At 51.8% G+C, this 22,032-nt stretch overlaps 1 protein-coding gene and 1 pseudogene across 1 annotated transcript in view; one reads left to right on the top strand and one right to left on the bottom strand.

The window, feature by feature from the left end:
- Nucleotides 1–4,002: 4,002 nt before the first annotated feature.
- Nucleotides 4,003–4,674, top strand: LOC100579200 (annotated as a pseudogene).
- Nucleotides 4,675–6,487: 1,813 nt separating this feature from the next.
- The window catches only part of RRP1 (ribosomal RNA processing 1), a 50,800-nt gene continuing 35,255 nt past the window's right edge, over nucleotides 6,488–22,032 (bottom strand). The window contains exon 13 of the mRNA XM_030805995.1: nucleotides 6,488–6,907. Within this exon, the coding sequence (XP_030661855.1) occupies nucleotides 6,726–6,907 (182 nt within the window). The 3' untranslated portion in view covers nucleotides 6,488–6,725. The remainder of the gene's footprint in view (nucleotides 6,908–22,032) is intronic.

Here is a 22,032-nt window from a genome sequence, read left to right as displayed (position 1 = left end):
TGAGTAGGTTCCCACCCAGATTTCCCTGATCTCCAAGAGGATGCCGGGAGAGCCAGGGGACCTCGGGGTAACTCCGGCATTCTTAAAAGCCCAGAGACAACTCTATATTTATCTCAGATGTAAAAGTTTACCAAAACGAAAGATAATAACTTTGCTGTAAATACGCGAACTCCAGCGTGTGGGCACTAATCTCTACTGGATGGACGTTAACTATTTTTGGCTAAAAGGTAACAGGAAAACAATGCAAACAAAAGCTTTTTTTCCTAGAAGACACATTATTTTTTAAACATAGACTTCTACAGAGGCAAAAATTATAAACAAGATCTTTCACAGCAAAGAGGTTAGAAACCCTGGGTACACTAAGACCTCGCCCCTGGAAATGATTCTTGAGAAGCCGAGTTCAGTCTGGAGGCGCCGAGTCCGATGAGATTGTTGCCATCTGTCAGAGGCTTTTGAACCACAGCAACTCCATCTTGAACAGGGGCTGAATAAAAGGCTGAGATCTAGTGGGCTGCATTCCCAGACAGGTAAGGCGTTCTAAGTCACACGATGAGCTAGGAGGTCGCCACAAGATACAGGTCATAAAGACCTTACTGATAAAACAGCTTGCAGTAAAGAACCTGGATAAAACCCACCAAAACCAAGATGGCCACAAGAGTGACCTCTGACCATCCTCACTGCTACACTCCCACCAGCGCCATGACAGTTTACAGATGCCATGGCAACGTCAGGAAGTTACCCTATATGGTCTAAAAAAGGGAAGCATGAATAATCCACCCCTTGTTTAGCATGTCATCAAGAATAACCATAAAAATGGGCGACCAACAGTCCTGGGGCTGCTGTCTCTATGGAGTAAGCCATTCTTAATTCCTTTATTTTCCTAATAAACTGCTTTCACTTTACGGACTCGCCCTGAATTATATTTCTTGTGCAAGATCCAAGAACCCCCTCTTGGTGTCTAGATCTGGACCCTTTTCCTGTAACACATCCATCCCCCATCCCAGGGGTCAGCAGAGAGTACAGAGCGACTCCCAGAGGAGCCTGGCCTCATCAGCCAGGAGGTCAAAGTCAAGGTCACAAGAGCAGGCCAACGCCAGCAGGTGGGGAAGTGTCTGCACAGAGTAGCAGCCCTGGGTGTGAGTCCAGACCCCATCTCCTCCTGCAAAGTGGGGCGACAGTAACCGCACTGTGAAGTGGCCACATGGTAAAGACTGCGGGCCTGCAAAGCCCAGCGCAGGGCCTGGGCAGGTGACAGCTGGGAGCTGTGATCCACGCTTCACACCCTCTCAGCGAGTGTCAGAGTCTGAGCGGCTCCAAGGTCCTGGCTGAGGGAGGAGCAGAGACAGAGAGAGACCAAGTGGAGGCTGTTGGGGTGCAGGCCGAGACTGCCCTCTTCAGGCACCCCAGCCAGTCCGAGCAGGCAGGGTGTGTGGCCCCATGCTCCTGGCCACCAGCCTTTGCTCGGGGCCTGGGTCTGAGGCTTACCTGCCAGTCCCACTCCCCTCTGGTGTCTTTCACAGAGGTTACGACACCCCTCATGCCCTGTGCACCCAAACCCCACTGAGTGTCCACCGCCTGGAGGCCTATGTGACCCAGGGGCCTACAAACGACCCAACCCCACTGAATGTCCACCGCCTGGAGGCCTGTGTGACACAGGGGCCTGCAAAGGAGACCTCAGCCTCCCGCTTGCTTAGAAATGCGGCTTTGACCAGAGCACCTCCCGGGGCCCACACCCTACTCTGCAGGCAAGGGCAGGCGCCTGTGCCCCTGTTTCCGAACTGAAGAGCCATCCATGGGTCCCTTAAATTCACTAAAGCCTCCTCATGAAGGCAGGAGCCACTGCCCCGGGCAGGCTCCTGTCACAGGGAAGGGGACAGACCCACTTCAACTCCTTAGCCATGCATTTCCCCCTCAGAAAACACAGGGAAATGCCATCTCTCAAAGGAAGGCCTCCCTTCCTCCCAGACGCCTGCACACCAGGACACACGCCATGTGCACACGAGCAAGCAAAAACTTTAGTTTTTCTCTTTTACACAAATATTTTTTCAAATTGTACTCTGGGGCAAAAAAAAAAAAACAAAACACAAAACAAAACAAAACATACCTACGGTTTCTAAAAATTAACAGCCAGGCCATGGTGGCTCACTCCTGTAATCCCAGCACTTTGGGAGGCCAAGGTGGGCAGATCACCTGAGGTCAGGAGTTCAAGACCAGCTTGGCCAAAATGGTGAAACCCCATCTCAACTACAAGTACAAAATTAGCCAGACATGGTGGCTGGCTCCTGTAATCCCAGCTACTCAGGAGGCTGAGGCAGGAGAATCACTTGAACCCAGGAGGCTGAGGTTTCAGTGAGCCAACCGCGCCACTGCACTCCAGCCTGGAGCTAGACTCTGTCTCGAAAAAAAAAAAAATTCACCTGTTCAAATTTGGAGTTTTTTTTGAGACAGGGTCTTGTTCTGTCACTCAGGTTATAGTGCAGTGGTGTGATCATGGCTCACTGCAGCCTCAACCTCCTGGGCTCAAGTGATCCTCCCACCTCAGCCTCCCCAGTAGCTAAGACTACAGTTGTGAGCCACCATGCTCACCTAAATTTTCTTTTTTTCGGTAGAGACAGGGTCTCACTATGTCACTAGGCTGCTCTTGAATTCCTGGGCTCAAGTGATCCTCCCACTTTAGCTTCCCAACAGATTTGTTTGTTTTGTTTGTTTGTTTTGAGACAGTTTTGCTCTTGTCACCCAGGCTGGAGTGCAATAGTGCGATGTCAGCTCACTACACTACAACCTCTGCCTCCCAGATTCAAGTGATTCTCCTGCCTCAGCCTCCTGAGTAGCTAGGATTACAGGAGTGTGTCATCACCCCCAGCTAATATTGTGTTTTTAGTAGAGACAGGGTTTCACCACGTTGGCCAGGCTGATCTGGAACTCCTGACCTCAGGTGATCTGCCCGCCTTGGCCTCCCAAAGTGCTGAGATTACAGGCATGAGCCACCACGCCCAACAGATTTGTTTATTTTTGAGACAGAGTTTTGCTCGTCACCCACGTTGGAGCGCAATGGCACGATCTCGGCTCACTGCAATCTCCGCCTCCCGGGTTCAAGCGATTCTCCTGCCTCGGCCTCCCAAGTAGCTGGGATTACAGGTGCACGCCACCATGCCCAGCTAATTTTTGTATTTTTAGTGGAGATGGGATTTCACCATATTGGCCAGGCTGGTCTCGAACTTCTGACCTCAGGTGATCCACCCGCCTTTGTTTGTCCTCCCAAGTTTTTTTTTTTTTTTTTTTTTTTTTTTTTTTTTTTTTTTTTTTTTTTTTTTTTTTTCAGCTTGCCTCCCAAAGTGTTGGGATTATAGACGTGAGCCACTGAGCCCGACAGATTTGTTTTTTTGTTGTTGTTGTTGTTTATTTGTTTCTTTTTTTCTTTCTTTTTGAGACAGAGTTTTGCTCTTGTCACCCACGCTGGAGTGTAGCAGGGCTCACTGCAACCTCCACCTCCCAGGTTCAAGCAATTCTCCTGCCTCAGCCTCCCAAGTAGCTGGGATTACAGGTGCCTGCCATCAAGCCCGGCTAATTTTTATATTTTTAGTAGAGACGGGGTTTCACCATGTTAGCCAGGATGGTCTTGATCTCCTGACCTCAGGTGATCCACCCACCTCAGCCTCCCACAGTGCTGGGATTACAGGTGTGAGCCACCGCGCCCGGCAATTTGGTATTTTAAATGCATGCAGGAGAACCCAATGGCTTACAGATCCAATATACCACCTAATTCCCGAGAAATAGGGAAAGGAGCCGCTCAAGTACTGATGCTAGTGGGGCCAAGGAAGTCTTCCAGAAAAAAGCCCAGTGAGTTGGCATGAAAGGGGGTTTTATCGGAAGGCTATTCAGTGTCTTAGGCAGGGCGATTTAGGCATAGACACGGATCATGATTATAAAATATTTCACTGAGCCGTTCATTTCACTGAGCCATTACTACAGGGAAAGGTCCTGGAGAGCTGAGCAGTCAAGATGTGTGACTTCACCAATGACCAGCGCAGAGTTCAAGGCTGCCTTCTGGCTGTTTGACTGAACAGGTGATGGCAAGGTCCTCCCAGCCCTTGTGGGGACATGATGAGGGCCCTGGACCAGAATCCCACCAACGCCGCAGCGCTCCTGGTCCTGGGGAACCCCAAGAGTGATGAGATGAACGTGAAGGTGCTGGACTTTGAGCACTTCCTGCCCCTGCTGCAGACGGTGGCAGGGAACAAGGACCAGGGCACCTATGAGGATTATGTGGAAAGACTTCAGGTGTTTGACAAGGAAGAAAATGGCACCATCATGGGCATGGAAATCCGGCATGTTCTTGTCTCACTGGGTGAGGAGATGACAGAGGAAGGAGGAGAGATGCTGGTGGCAGGGCATGAGGACAGCAATGGTTGCATCGACTCTGAAATGCTTGTCTGCAGGGTGCTGAATGGCTGAGGGCCTTGCCAGCCTGCCCAGAGCCCAGGCCTTTCCCTGGGTGATATTTCGTATCTAGCCTGAGGCTCCCTAGGGCCTCTGGTGGCAGCACTTTTCCCATCTTGTCTCTCTTGGATGATGTTTGCCATCAGCATTCACCATATAAACGCTCTCTGTGTACCCCTCCCACCCAAAAAAATTTCAAGGCTGGGCACAGTGGCTCACACCTGTAATCCCAGTAATCCCAGCTGAGGCGGGTGGATCATTTGAGGTCAGGAGTTCAAGACCAGCCTGGCCAACATGGTGAAACCCCATCTCTACAAAAATACAAAAATTAGCCGGGCGTGGTGGTGGGTGCTTGAAATCCCAGCTACTCAGGAGGCTGAAGTGGGAGAATCACTTGAAACCAGGAGGCAGAGGTTGCAATGAGATGAGATTGCGCCACTGCACTCCAGCCCGGGTAACAGCGCGAGACTCTGTCAAAAAAAAAAAAAAAAAAAATTCTTTTTTGAAACTCGAGCAACAGAAGAGTTATTTCTGGGAGAAAAGCGAGCGTTAGATAAGGGCACTCAGACCACACCCCTCCTGCCTGGGGCCACCACGGAGGAAGGCACCACATAGGCCGCTGAACACAAGCCTGGCGTCACTTCTTGGAAACACTAGAGGAGGAAATTCAGGGCCCTTCCCTCAGTTTCAGTTCTCATCTGGTTAATTTCCTAACGTCCCTGGTCCTGTCATTACACTAAAAAATAAGCCATCCTTTAGTGTCGGGACAGGCCACAGACTGAACCTGGTCTCGTAAAATCAGTGTGTTTTTGTTCCTCTTTTTTGCCAGAGCTGGAAGGGCTCAGTCCCTGGTGCCCCCTGAGCGCGGTGCAGTGAGGGGCGGGAGGCATGGGTTCTCTGCCACCGAAAGCCCCCTCTGCCTCCGGACACGGCCTCGTGGGGAGGGGTGGCCATGCTGGAGGAGTCTGTGCGCCTCGTGGGGAGGGGTGGCCATGCTGGAGGAGTCAGTGCGCGTGCCAGGGCTATGGGGGTTCTGTTAGGGCAGATCGTCTTGTCCGGAGACTCTGGGGGTTCTACTGGGTGCAGATTGTCTTGTTCAGAGCCTCTGCTTCCTGCATGGTCAAAAGTGGTGGTGGTTGCTGCCCAGATGGTCTCATAGGTCTCTGCGAGGATCAGGTGAATTTGCACTAGGGGAAAGCCACTGATGGGTTTCTCTGAAATTCGGTCCCTGAGTCTCTCCTCTACAAATCCACTTCCTCAGAGGCCTTTCCCCAATAGGGCTGTACCTGGCAACCCCACCCAGGCCCTGATATAGGAGCCCTGCCCTGCCTTGGCCCTTCTGTGCACCCAGCCTGAGCAGCACCCATCTCCCGGAAGCTCCACAATGGGGGTGGTGTCTGCAAGGACATGGAGCAAACTTCTGACAGCAGGGAGACTGCAACCCCTTGCTCGTGTGGTGGCCTCCGGCAGTAGGGGCCACAAAGACAAGCGTTTTCTCAGCCTTGTTGATGTGCTGGATTTGCTTCCTGGGCTGCTGTGCACAGCACACAGGCTGCAGGGCTTCGGCCACAGACACGGATCCTCTCACATCCTGGGGGCTGGACATCCAAGATCAAGGTGTCAGCAGGGCTGGTTCCTCTGAAGCCTCTCCTTGGTATGTAAACACCGACTCCTCCCTGTATCCCCCAGGGCTGTCCCTCTGTGTGTGTCCTCATCTATCTGCTCTTTTTTTTTTTCGAGACAGAGTCTTGCTCTGTCGCCCTGGCTGGAGTGCAGTGGCGCGATCTTGGCTCACTGCAAGCTCCGTCTCCCGGGTTCATGCATTTCTCCTGCCTCAGCCTCCCGAGTAGCTGGGACTACAGGCGCCCGCCACCACGCCTGGTTAATTTTTTGTATTTTTAGTAGAGACGGGGTTTCATCATGTTAGCCAGGATAGTCTCGATCTCCTGACCTCGTGATCCACCCACCTCGGCCTCCCAAAGTGCTGGGATTACAGGCGTGAGCCACCACGTCCGGCCTCTCATCTGCTCTTCTTACAAGGACATCCAATCAGAGCCCACCTTAGTGACCTCGTTTTACTCTAATCACCTCTGTGAGGACCTCATCTCCAACGCAGTCCCCTTCTGCAGTGCTGGGGGTTGGGGCTTTGACATGTGAATCTGGAGGGAGGCACGCCCACCCAAACGCTCAGCCCATAACAAGTGCAGTCTCTCTTTTCCTCGCTGTCTTTCTGCAATACACGTAAACGACTTAACGCTGAAAGGCACTCTACAGTAATATATGCCTTACAGATGCAAAGCTGCCAAGCTGCCAGGAGCAAGTCCCGCATCTGGAGCCGCCTGGCCTGCATGGAGAGACAGAGGTGCTGACAGGCCGGATCGATGAGGGACACGGCTCGCTTGCTTCTCCGTGGGTTGCAGCTGGGACTCACAGGTTCGTGCCACCTCTTGGGAAGAGAATTTAGAATCTGGTAGGAAAGAGAAGACAAGACCACGAGGTAGAACGTTGTGAGATGCAGGAGTGTTTCTCTGGGGCGGTTCATAGGATCATCTTCAGGAAGAAGCGCCCCAGCCCTTCACCAACCCAGCCAATCAGAATCAGGGCAAAGCACCATCATCACCATCGTCGTCGTCATGACAAAGCCCCCGTTCATTGCATGCTATACCTGTGTAGCAGAAGCACCTTCCGAGACTAACTTGCCTGAGGTCACACTGTTGCAGGGAGTAAAAGCTCAGTCCCTTTAGCTGGAGAGCTTCTTTGCGCAACCCCTCGTAAATAATTGGAACAAAATAGGAGGGGCAGGCCTGATGTGGTGGCTCACACCTGTAATCCCAGCACTTTGGGAGGCAGAGGCGGGAGGATTGTGTGAGTCCAGGAATTCCAGACCACCCTGGGTAACATGGCGAGATCCTGTTTCTACAAAAAATAGAAACATTAGCCAGGCATGCTAGCATGAACCTGTAGTCCCAGCTGCCTGGGAGGCTGAGGTGGGAGAACCACTTGAGCCTGGGGAGGCCGAGGCTGCAGTGAGCCCTGATGGTGCCACTGCACTCCAACCTGGGTGACAGAGTGAGACCCTGTCTCACAAAAAAAATAAAATTAAAATTAAAATAGGCCAGGTGCAGTGGCTTATGCCCGTAATCCCAGCACTTTGGGAGGCCGAGGGGGGCAGATCACCAGAGGTCGGGAGCTCAAGACCAGCTTGGCCAACATGGAGAAACCCCGTCTCTATTAAAAATACAAAATTAGCTGGGCATGGTGGGGCATGCCTGTAATCCCAGCTACTTGGGAGGCTGAGGCAGGAGAATCACTTGAACCCGGGAGTCGGAGGTTGCAGTGAGCCGAGATCGCACCACTGCACTCCAGCCTGGGCAACAAGAGCGAAACTCCTCAAAAAAAAAAAAAAAAAAAAAATTAAAATTAAATAGGAGAGGCAGCTCATCCTTCCCCCCATGCCAGTTAAAGCTGTCAGGGACCCTTGCTTACACAGAGACTTTGAGCAGAGAGCTACTTGAGAGGGAATAGGAGTGGAAGTTCCTGGCAGGTAGGAGGTCCCCCTGGATGATCTCGAAGCTCCTCCTGCCTCATGGTTCCAGATGTGCTGATTCCTGGTCTGCAAACTGGATGCTTTCCCGTCTCTTTGGAAGCCTCTGGTTCCATCTGCAGCCCCCTCCCTGCAATGGCCAGGTCCCTGCCAGGTCACCCAGCTTCCCAGCATTGTTTGACCTCAGAATCAGAATTGACAGCAGAGTTGTCGTGAGGATAAAATGAGAAACAAATGTGAAGCACCTATCGCTATGACTGCTGAGGGACCTGGTACCTATCACTGTGACTGCGGGGGGACCTGGGCAAACTCCAGCTCCCCCCACCAGGGCTGTGTGCATGGAAATGGTCATGCCGTCCACGAAGGAAGCTTTCTCCTTGGGGATCCAGTAGACAGACCCCCAGGCATGGACAATTGTCACAGTACGCACCAGCCCAGCTGGGACATGCACAAACGCCAGACGGTCTGTAATTGAACTCTGATTAATACACACAGCAGGCAGCCTGCTGAGAGGTAAGCCATTTCACAGCAAACCCGGCAACAGTTTATTTTATAACCTATATAATGAAGAGGTTGTGGTTTAAGTGAAATTTAAAAATGTCTGTCCTGAGGAAGAGGGTTCAGTTCAGATGTGCACGATTCCCCTGTGGCCCGGCTGCCAATACCAACTGCCTGCACCTCCAGCAGCCCCCCTAGATGGGTGAGTGCAGAGTCTGCTCATGAAGTGGGGCCTCACTCCCTTCCCATGCTTGTGGTGCCCCAGCTGGCTTTGCTCTTGGGTGGCCTGTCCCCATCTCTTCCCATGTACCCATGCTCATGACTAGGCATTTGCCCTGGTCTATGATATGAACCCCAAATATCTGAGACAAGTCTCAGTCAATTTAGGAAGTTTATTTTTTCCAAAGTTAAGGGCACACATCTGTGACACAGACTCAGGAGGGCCTGGTGACCTATGCCCAAGGTGGTCAGCACACAGCTTGGTTTTATACACTTTAGGGAGGCACAAGACATCGATCAATATATGTAAGATGTTGATAGGGTTAGGCTTTGTGTCCCCACCCAAATCTCATCTTGAATGGCAATCCCCATATCCCCATACGTTTAGGTTGAGACTGGGTGGGAGGTGACTGGGTCCCGGGGTTCCACCCTGCTGTCCTTGTGATAGTGAGGGGTTTCTCATGAGATCTGATAGTTTTATCAAGGGCTCTTCCCCCTTCGCTCACCACTCTCTCGCCTGCCACCATGTAAGACATGCCGCTTCCCCTTCCACCACAATTCGTAAGTTTCCTGAGACCTCCCCAGCCCTGCAGAACTATGAGTCAATTAAACCTCTCTTCTTTCTAAATGACCCGGTATGTTGTCTTTATAGCAACATACGGGATATAGCAACATTGGGTGTGTTGTCTTTATAGCAATGTGAAAATGGACTAATACAGAAGACATTGGTTTGGTCTGGAAAGAGGGCAACTTGAAGTGGGGAGGAGTCTTCCAGGTCATAGGTAGATAAGAGACAAATGGTTGCATTCTGGTTATTTATTTATTTATTGAGGCAGTCTCCCTCTGTTACCCAGGGTGGAGTGCAGTGGTGTGGTCTCAGCTCACTGCAACTTCTGCCTCCTGGGTTCAAGTGATTCTCCTGCCTCAGCCTCCTGAATAGCTGGGATTACAGGTGTGAGCCACCACACCTGACTAATTTTTGTATTTTTAGTAGAGATAGGGTTTCACCATGTTGGCCAGGCTGGTCTTGAACTCCTGACCTCAAGTGATCCGCCCAGCCTCCCACAAAGCTGGGATTACTGGCGTGAGCCACCGCGCCCAGCCTATTGGTGGTGTACATTCTGTGGGTTTTCACACATGCACATGGTGTGGATCCATCATTATAGTGTCATGCAGAGTGTTTTATGGCCCTAAAAGTCCCCTGTGCTCTGCTTATTCATCCCTCCCTCCCCCCACCCCGGCGAACACTGATCTTTTTACTGTCTTCATAGTTTTGTCTTTTCCAGACATCATAAAGTCGGAATTGAAGGGAATATACCAGCCAAAAACCTGCCACTATGGCATAAGAATTATTTTAGCTAAAGGCACTAAAAATAAAAGTAGCTGCAAGAAATACACTTAGACCCCCCGCTTTTCTTCCTGAAAGTAGGAGATTAAATTCCCATATGAGAGCCCAGTTCCCTACACCAGGAGGAAAGAAACATTTTTATCACCAGAGATGGGGATTCCAGGCAGAGAGAAATCTGTACAAACAGATCTTGTTAAAATAATTCTTGTCTTCCTTTGGTCACCTCATATATTTTAGTGACTTTTCCACAATTTCCTCTCTTTGCTCAGCCTAATCTATAGACATTTAGGCCTGGCCATGTCTTTGGGTCTTCATCTTCTTGTGGGGACTTCCATGCACCTGTAAAACAAAATCTGTCTGCTTTTCTCCTGTAGTTTTTTTGTTTTGGTTTGGTTTGGGTTTTTTTGAGACAGAGTCTCATTCTGTCGCCAGGCTGGAGTGCAGTGGCGCAATCTCTGCTCACTGCAACTTCTGCCTCCCGGGTTCAAATGATTCTCCTGCTGGGACGACAGGCACCCGCCACCATGCCTGGCTAATTTTTGTATTTTTAGTAGAGACGGAGTTTCACCATATTGGCCAGGCTGGTCTCAAACTCCTGACTTCAAGTGATCTGCCCACCTCAGCCTCCCAAAGTGCTGGGATTACAGGCGTGAGCCACTGCGCCTGGCCCTGCTTTTCTCCTGTTAACCTGACTTAGGTCAATTTGATTCTCAGACCCAGCCGAAGACCCCAAGAGGGTAGAGATCAGGTTTCTCTTCCCATACAGAATCGCCCAGTAGGTGGATTTTCAGACTGGCTTCTTTCACCTGGCAATACACATCTGAAGTTCCTCCACATCTTTTCACAGCTGACAGCTCATTTCTTCTTAGTGCTGAATAATAGTCCACGGTCTGGATGCATCGTCGTTTATTTATCCATTCACATACTGAAGGACATCTTGGTTGCTTCCAAGTTTTGGAAATTATGAATAAAGCCGCTATAAATATCCAGGTGTAGGTTTTTGGTTGGTTGGTTTTTTGGTTTTGTTTTGTTTTTTTTGAGACAGGGTCCTTCTCTGTCACCCAGGCTGGCATGCAGTGATGTGATCATAGCTCACCGTAGCCTTGAACTCCTGGACTCAAGCCATCCTCCCACCTCAGTCTCCTGAGTAGCTGGGACTACAGGTGTGTGTCACCACACTTGGATAATTTTTAAAATTTTTTGTAGAGATGGGATCTCATTTTGTTGCCCAGGCTGGTCTTGAACTCCTGGGCTCAAGAGATCCTCCCACCTCGGCCTCCCAATGTGCTGAGATTACAGGTGTGAGCCACTACATCCAGTCCTGTGTGCAGGTTTTTTGTGTGGATATAAGTTTTCAGCTCATTTGGGTAAATACTGAAGAGTGTGATTGCCAGGTCCTATGGAAAGAGCGTGTTTACTTTTGTAAGACGCTGCCAAACTGTCTTCCCAAGTGGCTGCACCATTTTGCATTCCCACCAGCAATGAATGGGCGTTCCTGTGGCTCCACGCCCTCACCAGCATTTGGTGTTGTCAGTCCTTTGGATTCTCCCCATTCTAATGGACATGGAGTGGTATCTCATTATTTTTCTTTTTTCTTTATTCATGCAGGTATTTACAGCTATAAATTTTCCTCCAACCACTTCATTTCTGTACTCCATAAATTTTGGTATGTTGTGGTTTTATTTTCACTCATCTCAAAGGATTTTCTAATTTATTTTGTGACTTCCTCTTTGATTCATTGGTGATTTAGGAGTATGTTACTTAACTTCCACATATCTGTGAATTTCCCAGATTTTCTTCTATTAGTGATTTCTAATTTCTAGATTCCCAGGAACATGTCAGCCTTTCAAACCCCCTGTGGACATCCCATTCCCCAGCTTTTCCTTTTAAGGTTTTGGTCTTCTTGTTTGCCCCTACTGGTATCGCCAGCTAGGCAGCTGCGATGTTAAGCAGTTTCCACCGACGGTTCTCAACAATCATCCCCAGGAAAAAGCTGTTCCTAATAAGTAAGGTCTGAGTCAGGTCAATAAAGACGAGCCCTGCAAAGGGTGGTGGTGGGGCGGGGGCGGGGGAGTGTTTCTAGGAAGCTGCCAGATGGGTCAAATAGTGACAATTATCAGGGGATGGGGCTTCTGGGAGATCCAAACCCACCCTAATCTGCCAGTGGGTACCAGGATGCTGGTTTTCAAGGCTAGTACAGGGGTGGGGGGGAATAGAAACAGTGACAGCTAAAATGCCCAACAGTCATTGTTCCAATGAGATTCAGTGGTTTTTTTTTTTTTTTTTTTTGAGATGGAGTCTTGCTCTGTTGCCCAGGCTGGAGTGCAGCAACACAATCTTGGCTTAAGCTCTGCCTCCTGGGTTCACACCATTCTCCTGCCTCAGCCTCCCGAGTAGCTGGGACTACAGGCGCCCGCCACCATGCCTGGCTAATTTGTTGTATTTTTTAGTAGAGATGCTCCTCAGAGGGTTGCAACCCTTTGGTGAATTTCCAGAGTTCTGAAAGAGTTCACTTTAATAATTTTTGCCAGTATTCTCACGGCTTTTATGGAGACACAGATTTGGAGGGGGCCCTACTCTGACATTCCGAAAGTGGCTATCCCTGATGCTTGGTTTTTGAACACTGAATAGTATTAAATTCCAAGATATCCTCTCTCTCCTCCCCACTGCCTCTTTCTCTCTCTCCCCATCTCCCTCTCATTTTGATATCTGGTGACCCCCCCGTCAGGGTTTGGCCCAGGTGGGGTCCTAGCTCCTCAGCTGTGTGTGGCCAGTGATGGTCATCCTGTCGGGCTGAGGTGAGGGACCAGGGTGAGGAGATGGCCGGGACTGCTGCGTCTGGAGGGCTTGAGTCCCTGTGCCTCCTGACCCTGCCCTCTTCTTGGTGGTGGCCTGTGGCCATGGTGTCTGGGCCATAGTGGTCCCATGACGGTCTGTCTGTACGGGCCCCCTTCTGACTCCCTTAATAAAATCAAACTGGAGCTCAGGCTGGCCTGGGAAAGGATGTGTCCCCAGGAGGTCCATCTCTTGTCCCCCAATGCCCCTTGCCCTTCAGGGAGGGGCAGGGCCTGGAACTTGGCCCACAGGGAAAGGCACTGCTTGTTTCCTTCCTGAAGACGCTGAGGGAGACCCCCATCCCCACCTTGGTGCTCGGAGCATTGCTTCGTTAAGGAAGCCAGCAGATCCTCCAGGGGCTCCCTGTGGGCCACAGCTTGCTCCGAACAAGCTGGGGCGCTGGAGCCAAGCAGTGGCGCTTCCAGGGCCTTCTTTCCACATGCAGTATGAGAAGGACCTGCCATTCATTTTTATCATCACATCAGTCAGAAAACAGTTTTTCACCAGGTGCGCTTTCCCCCCAGGGGTCAGGCCTTCAGCCAGGCTGCCCCCTCCTGTGTTCAGGGAGATGAAGAAGACACAGTCAGGCGCTCCCTTCCTCTCCTCCCACTGCAAACATCCGGGTTTGGAGTCGTTCATGAAACGAGCTCCAGGGGGTCCCAGCGTTCTCCTCTGCAGAAGACAGATGGCATCACCGCCCGCCCCGGAGTCAGAGCCAGGCCGGGCCCTGGTCGGGGGCGCAATGGAGCAGGTCTCCAGGCCCCGTTACAGCTCCCCCAAGGGCTCCCCAAACACCACGCCCAGTGGTCTGAGTGTGGAGAATGAGCTTCCTCTTGTCTTTCCTTATAGGAAACCTGCTTTTCGTGCAGTTCCTCTACCACAGCCCCGTTGTGGTTTGGGGTCCGGTCCAACAGCGTCCGCAGAGGTTTGTGAGGGTCCATGAAATACTTGAGTCACCAGGATGTTCATTTTGCAACACTTTCAACATTTGTAATCCAGTGAAATATCAATAAAAACCCCACAAGGTTCTGGTAATAGGAAGAGTATGCTTTCCTCCGGAGACCAATCCTTTCTATTCAGACCATTTCCAGACCTGTGAGTTCACCTCTGAGACAGGCCAGTGCTCTCTGCCCAGCTGGGTCACACTGTGCCCCTGCCTGGTAATGACTCTACCTTCACACCTGCGGCCTTCATACCCCCTGCCCAGCCAGCTCCCTCCTGGTGAACAGCTCACAGCAAGGCCTGAGGCCCCAGCAAGCAGTTCCTTCTCATGGATGCACTTGCTTTAAATAATTCAGCTGTCTTTTCAGAGATGATTCACCAAAGCTGCTCATTGAGGGGAAAGATCGTGAGCACGGCGGCTGCGCCAATCCCTCCTCTGAATGAGACGTTGGAGACTCGGCCTGGCCACATGGAAGCCGCAACGGGAAGGGCTGACCGCTATGGGCGCCTTGAGAGATGCAGCCATGGTAGGCACAGGCTCTGAGACCCTCCTGCTGTGCCCGGACAACCCAATGCCACCGTAGACAATGGCACCAGACAGCCCCCAAGCAGGCTGCGAGGCGACGGGCGCTTCCGGGCGTACGCAGGCTCCTCCGCAGGGCGGGGAGGCGCTGGCCCGCTTAGACATCTTGGCCCATCGCCAAATGGAGTGTGGAGGGCAGCCTCGAAAATCAGAACAGTGTGTGGACCCCCAGCCTGGCAGAAGGGAGGAAGTGAAATGGGGGGTGCACCCAGTAGAGACACCTCCCCAACCCCAGACCCAATGGGCCCTCTGCAGGCGCCTCTCCTCTAGCCCAGCCAGTGTCCACGGTGAGGGCGAGCTTGCTCAGCTCAAATTGCTTTCCCTCCTCTCCCTGTCTGCCAAGTGATACAACGCACACCTTCAACGGAGCATGTTCCACCCTGAAACAGTATCACTGCACTTCACGTGTGTCTAAGGGCCTACCACAGCAATTCCATCGCTCCTTCCTCTTCTTGGCACTGTTTTTTTTTGGTACCTTTTCTAGTTTGTTTATTGGTTTTGAGACGGAGCCTTGCTCTATCGCCCAGGCTGGAGTGCAGTGCCAGAGATTATATGGGTGATAGACACCCATTGACAAAAGGTGCAGCCCGCACAGGAGCCAAAATATGTTCAGCAGGCCAGGTGCCACTCTGAGTTTGCCCATTCGTTTGTCAGGGAACCCTGGATTGATTCCACCTTTTGGCATTGTGAGTGCCAGTCTAAGCCTCCTGGGGCAAGCATCTCTTTGAGTCCCTGATTTCAGTATTCTGGGTCTGTCCTAGGAGTGGAATTGCTGTGTCACATGACAACTCTATATTTCATATGTTTAAATTTTTGAGGAACTGTCACACGCTTTTTTAAAAAAACAACCTGGCATCTGGCCAGGTGTGGTGGCTCATGCCTGTAATCCCAGCACTTTGGGAAGCCGAGGCGGGCGGATCACGAGGTCAGGAGATCGAGATCATCCTGGCCAACATGGTGAAACCCCGTCTCTACTAAAAATACAAAAATTAGCCGGACGTGGTGGCATGTGCCTGTAATCCCAGCTACTCGGGAGGCTGAGGCAGGAGAATAGCTTGAACCAGGGAGTTGGAGGTTGCAGTGAGCCGACATGGCGCCACTGCACTCCAGTCTGACGACAGAGCAAGACTCCATCTCGAAAATAAAAAGAAAAACCACCTGGCATCTGATATTTATAAACCATCATTGAAACAGTCATCATGGAAAACTAAGGTATGAGTCAAGTGGGAAGGTGGCCAGTGGTCGCTGACATTTCCCGCCAGTCACAGGGAGGCCCCAGGAAGGAGTCATCTCCACTGCCCCCGACCCTGTGAAGGGCTGTCTGGGGCTATCAGTCAGATCTGGCCCAGAGAGTGGAAGCCACTCCAGGTGTTCCGAGAAGGGTTCAGACGCAGGTGCTCAAAGGCTCTCACAGCTGCTGGACAGGACCCTAAGGAAGGCCAGGAGCAAGGTGACAGCTCTCAAGCACTCTCGGGAACCTTGGAAGTCCCTGCCGCGGTGACTCCCTGGGAGCTGCTGCCAACCTCACATGTCACCTGCTTGGGAGGCCAAGTTGCCTGCCTTCCCCGTTGCCCACAGCTGCCTCATTGGTGACGAGGGACTCAGAAACATGGCCTTCTCTGCAAAGTCACAGGGCTACAGGGAGCCATGTGCACTGGGGATGGGGACACAGGGAGCATGCAGGCCTGGGTGAGGGCAGCCTGGAGGGCAGGTCAGATGCTGGAAACCTCGTCCAGGTGGGGCCAGCACGACTTACTGATGGACTTGTGGGGGTACAGGGTGAGGAGAGGAGAAGGACCTGGTGTTTTGTCATGGACACGTGTTGGAAACCCTTGGCAGGGCCTTGGATGCCCGAGGAGGCCATATCATGCAGCATATGGGAAAAGAAGCCTTACAAATGGAAAGTATGTACGCTCTGGGCCCCCCGAAAATCCTGGGCCTGGAAAGGTCAATGAGAGAGAGGGAAACGGCCACACAGGACAGCCTGAGGCAGAGGGAGGCTGCGTTCTGTGCCCGCGGGAGGGCCGTGCTTTCATGCCCTGCCACTCAGGGTTGTGGAGCACTCTCTTTGGAGAAGGGGCTGACTCCAGGGCGGGGCAGGTGAGGTCCTGGTGTGCCTGGCACCTGGTCATGCCAGAGGTGAGGACACTTGCCCACGTCTGGCAGGGTGGACGGCTGGGCCACCAGGGGCTCCCACTGGCCAAGTGTGGGTCATTTGGAACATTAAAAAGAGCAATCGATTACTTTGATTGTAAACTAGTACTAAATAAAAACCTGGCTCGAGCCTGTAATCTCAGCACTTTGGGAGGCCAAGGTGGGTGGATCATCTGAGGTTAGGAGTTCAAAACCAGCCCGGCCAACATGGTGAAACCCCATCTCTAATAAAAATACAAAAATTAGCCAGGTGAGGTGACAGGTGCCTGTAATCTCAGCTACTCAGGAGGCTGAGGCAAGAGAATCGCTTGAACCTGGGAGGCAAAAGTTGCAGTGAGCCGAGACTGCGCCACCGCACTCCAGCCTGGGCGACAGAGTGAGACTCCACCACCTCGAAAAAAAAAAAAAGGAAAAATCTGTAAGTCCACAGTGATACCAAAGAGAGAGTGAGGGAGAAGAAAGCAAATGTCATTTGTCACCCGGAGGTGACATCCTGCAAATTCCTCCCTCTGAAGATTGGCTTTGAAAGGAAAGTGATCACCAGTCACTGGCCTTTTCTAGTTAATGAGGAACAGCTTCTCCTTACAGAAAATGCCAGCTAAGAAGTGTGGCAGGAACAGCCGACTGAGAACGTCTCCAGACACCAGCCCCCTTGGGGAATGGCTGATTCAGGCGGGGGTGAGCACTGGCTGCCGAAACCCCGGGGGTGTGTGGGAAAGCCGTGTCCGTGGTGCTGCTGAGCCGGCGACTTGCTCACTGTCAAGGACCCTCACAAAAGAGAGCTCTCAAGGTCACCACCCCAACCAAGTGGTCCATTTGGTGTCCCCGCCCATGGGATGACCCACACCGTGGCCTCACATGAGGGCAGCATGAACCCACAGATCCTCCACAGGACCCTGCATACGTTTTGACCTGGATGGATCCTCCAGACCGAGGTTGTTGGGGTTTGTTTTGTTTTTGTTTTTTGAGACAGGGTCTCGCCCTGTTGCCCAGGCTGGAGTGCAGTGGTGCATCATAACTCACTGCAGCCTCAAATTCCTGGGCTCAAGCGATCCTCCCGCCTCAGCCTCCTAAGTAGCTAGAACTGCAGGCGTGCACCACCACACCCAGCTAATTTTTTATTTTTAGTAGAGACAGGGTCTCCTATGTTGTCCAGGCTGGTTTCAACCTCTTGGCCTCAAGCAGTCCTTCCATCTCGGCCTCCCAAAGTGCTGGGATTACAGGCATGAGGCACCGTACCTCACCATACTGAGTTCCTAACATTTTTTAATTTGCTAATCTTCTCTGTATCGTTCCAATTTTAGCACATGTATTGCCTAAGCGAGCACGTTCTTAACACTTTATGCCACGGCCCACCTGGTTATCTGCTGAGCCCTATGGGCTTCTTCTCAAACGATGTTGACAAATCCATAAGATAAAACACATCTGATTGCAAAGAAAACCAATTAAAGTGACAAAGTTATCGAAATATTAAAGTAATATGTTGGCGCATTTAATAACAAGACAGTGCAGGCACACATAGGCAGGTCAGAGTTAAATTTTGTTTCCTCAAGGGCAGCTGTGTGAAGCTGGTTGTGTGGCTGGATAAGAACTCTGCACCATTGGGTGGTCCTTGGTGAGCTCCCTTCGTGTCCGATGAACAAGGGCTGTGGCTGAGGACACTGAGAAGCAGCGTTGGCTCCTGAGCTGGCGTGGGAAGGCAGTGTGGGTTTGCGGTGACCAACGAGCCTGGTGCGGGCGGCCGCCCATGGGAAGCTGATCCCGCCGCTGGGGCACAGTCCAGTGACCACAGAGTGACTCCTGGAGGCGAGGGCGGTGACAAGCGGGATTTTCTTTTCTTTTTTTTTGAGACGGAGTCTCGCTCTGTCGCCCAGGCTGGAGTGCAGTGGCGCGATCTCGGCTCACTGCAAGCTCCGCCTCCCGGGTTCACACCATTCTCCTGCCTCAGCCTCTCCGAGTAGCTGGGACTACAGACACCCGCCACCACGCCCGGCTAATTTTTTGTGTTTTTAGTAGAGACGGGGTTTCACTGTGTTAGCCAGGATGGTCTCGATCTCCTGACCTCGTGATCCGCCCGCCTCGGCCTCCCAAAGTGCTGGGATTACAGGCGTGAGCCACCGCGCCCGGCAGACGTGCAGGATTTTCTAACAGCCTTCTGGCATGTGGAAGCAGCTGTGTTTCACACTGCCTGAGGGTCATGGGCACCGCCGACACTGGGGTGGTTCCCTCTCCACGTCCATCACCCAAAGCAGCACCAAATCTGAGATGGAAGCCGGCAGCCAGGTGGCTTCTCTCTCCACGCTGCCGAGACGCCTGCTGTAGACAGCACTGCCTGTTGCAGGAGCACTGGGGAGGGCTGTGCCCTGGGTGTGCCTTCTCTTCCGAGTCAGTGTCCTCAAACTGTCACGGAGGAGGAAAAGTGGGGAGGGCTGGGGGCTTCTGCCACAACAGGGACGAGAAACCCGCGGCCAAGGAGAGCGTGAGTCTTGGCGCTGGTTTGGAAAAACACCACGTGTGACACGCTGGCTCAGCTGGGAGCCTGAGTGTGGACTGGATATTGGGATCCAACAGAAAGACACCGCTGTGAATTTCCTTCGTGTGGCGCCAGCACTGTGGCTTTGTGGAGAATGTTCCTGTTTGAGTACAACTGCGGTGATAACCTCGGCTGTGTCTGCGGGTAGAAGCCACGGGGTGCGGGGTTCTCCTGTGTGGACTCACTTGATGCCCTAGGGGGTCTGGGAGGTCCAAACTATTTTCATGGCAAGACTAAGATGTTCCTCGAGATGTTTTTTTTAATGGGACTCACATTTGCACTGTCGATGGTACAGAAGCAATGGCAGGTAAAGCCGGGGTGCCGGCAATTCAGACATGTGGGGACGTTACGCTCGGTCAAAGAAGCCAGTCACAAGAGCCAAATGCTGTGTGACCCCACTTAGGTCCCTAGAGGAGTCTGACCCACACAGACAGCAGGTGGAGTGAAGGTGCTGGTGGGGGGCGGGGAGGGAGCGTTTCATGGGGATGGAGTTCCAGTTTGGAAAGCTGAAGCAGCTCCGGGGTGGTGAAGTCGTACAGCAATGTGGATGCTGTTAATGCCACCGAATGGGACCCCTAAACATGGGCGGGATGGTAAATGTGTATTTTACCACAGTGTGCTTTTAAACTGCTGGTGTCTTAGCACAAATCAAGGCTATGGCCCCAAGCTCTACTAACGGACATCGGATTCTTCATCACCAAACACCTGACGTGCTTGATGGCCTGGAAGTATCAGTTTTATCAAATCTTGACACTTGAGTACGGGCGTTTTGGGGATGGGGGGCGTTGTTTGTGTTTTTTTTGTTTTTTAAGAGACAAGGTCTTGCTCTTTCACCCAGGCTGGTGTGATCTCGGCTCACTGCAGCCTCCACCTCCTGGGTTCAAGCGATTCTCCTGCCTCAAGCCTGGGGTTACAGGCGCACGCCACCACACCCCATCTCTCCATAAAAATTCAGTAGAGCAGCTGCTAGGTCATAGGGTAGTTGTATATTTAGCTTTACAAGAAATTACCAGATCTTGTACCAAAGGGATTGTACCATTTACACACCCACCTGCAGTGTGCAGCAGGGGTTCCAGGGCCCCCACCACAGCTAAACACCCCGTCATTTTAGCTTTAGCCTTTCTGATGGCCTACCTCACGTGGTTTTAACTTTTATTTCCTCAATGTCTGACGATGTCAAGCACTTTTTCGTGTGCTTGTTGGCCATCTGGGTGCCATCTTTTGTGACATGCCTGTTCAGATTGCCCATTTTTAGTTGCCTTGTTTTTCTTTTTATTGACAAATGTGTATTTTACAAATATTCTTCTCTCAGTCTATGGCTTGTCTATTTATTTTATAATGATGTCTCTTAATAAGCAGAACTTTTCAATTTTGATGAAGTCCAATATATCTAATTTTCTGTTATGGTTCTTGCTGTGTCCTTTCTTTTGTTCTTTTTTTGAGACAGAGTCTCACTCTCTGGAGTGTAGTGGTTTGATCTCAGCTCACCACAACCTCCGCCTCCCAGATTCAAGGGAGCCTCCTGCCTCCGCCTCCGCCTCCCGAGTAGCTGGGATTACAGGCGTGCAACACCACGCCCAGTTAATATTTGTATTTTTAGTAGAGACAGGGTTTCACCATGTTGGCCAGGCTGCTCTTGAATGCCTGACCTCAGCTGATCCACCCACCTCGGCCTCCCAATGTGCTGGGATTACAGGCGTGAGCCACCATGCCCAGCCAGCCACAGCACCTGGCCTAATTTTTATATTTTTTGTAGAGTTGAGGTCTTGCTGTTTGCCCAGGCTGGTCTTGAACTCCTGGGCTCAAATGATCTGCCCGCCTCAGCCTCCCAAGTAGCTGGGATTATAGGCATGCGCCACCACACCCAGCTAATTTTTGTATTTTTAGTAGAGATGGAGTTTCACCACGTTGGCCAGGCTGGTCTCAAACTCCTGACCTCAAATGATCCGCCCGCCTCAGCCTCCCAAAGTGCTGGGATTACAGGCATGAGCCACCACGCCCGGTCATCACTGTATTTTTTTGTTTTGTTTTTTATAATGTTTAAATTGAGACAGGGTCTGGCTCTGTCATGCACAGGCTGGAATGCAGTGGTACTATCTCAGCTCACTGCAACCTCTGCCTCCCAGGCTCAAGCCATCCTTACACCTAAGCCTCTGCAGTAGCTGAGACCACAGATGAATGCCACCACATCTGCCTAATTTTTGTATTTTTTTTTTTGGTAGAGATGGGGTCTTGCTATGATGCCCAGGCTGGTCTCAAACTCCTGGGATCAAGCGATCTGCCCGCCTTAGCCTCCCAAAGTGCTGGGATTACAGGCATGAGTCACTGCACCCAGCCAATCACTGTAATTTTTTTTTTTTTTTTTTTTTTGAGATGGAGAACTGTTCTGTCGCCCAGGCTAGAGTGCAATGACGCGATCTTGGCTCACTGCAACCTCTGCTTCCCAGGTTCAAGCGATTCTTTCTGTCTCAGCCTCCCGAGTAGCTGGTGCTGGCTGAGCTTGCTGCGGCCCTCCCTGAACTGCTGCTCAACCGAGACCCCACCCCATACCCCCCACACCCAGATGCATCTCTCTCGACTCAAGGGCCCCGTGATGCCCCTCCCGTGGGACAGGCTTCCCAGCTGCTTCTGCTCGCCCCGGGGAAGCCCAGGGATGCCTAGGCCTGGAGGGCTGCCTTCTCCAGAGGGCAGCTCAGGATCCGGCCCAGGGGTCTGACCCTAGCAGCGGGTGGACACGGCCACCTCACAGGGTCACTTCCTGGTCCCCTTCCGGGGCCACCTTGTACTAATTTGCTGCTTCTCCTTCTCTTCTCCTCTCAGGCTTTAGGCCCCTCCCAACCCTGGACCTCAGCACCCCCAGTTCTGCCCCTCTGTGCAACCTTAAGTTGGGGGCTGAGGGCAAATGCAGCCCTGTGCCAGGGGAGGGGCATGGTGGG

The sequence above is a fragment of the Nomascus leucogenys genome, chromosome 25 (assembly GCF_006542625.1).
Source record: "Nomascus leucogenys isolate Asia chromosome 25, Asia_NLE_v1, whole genome shotgun sequence".
Classification (NCBI taxonomy): Eukaryota; Metazoa; Chordata; class Mammalia; order Primates; family Hylobatidae; genus Nomascus; species Nomascus leucogenys.
The sequence above is the reverse complement of the archived record's forward strand: the minus strand, read 5'-3'. Positions and strand labels throughout refer to the sequence as shown.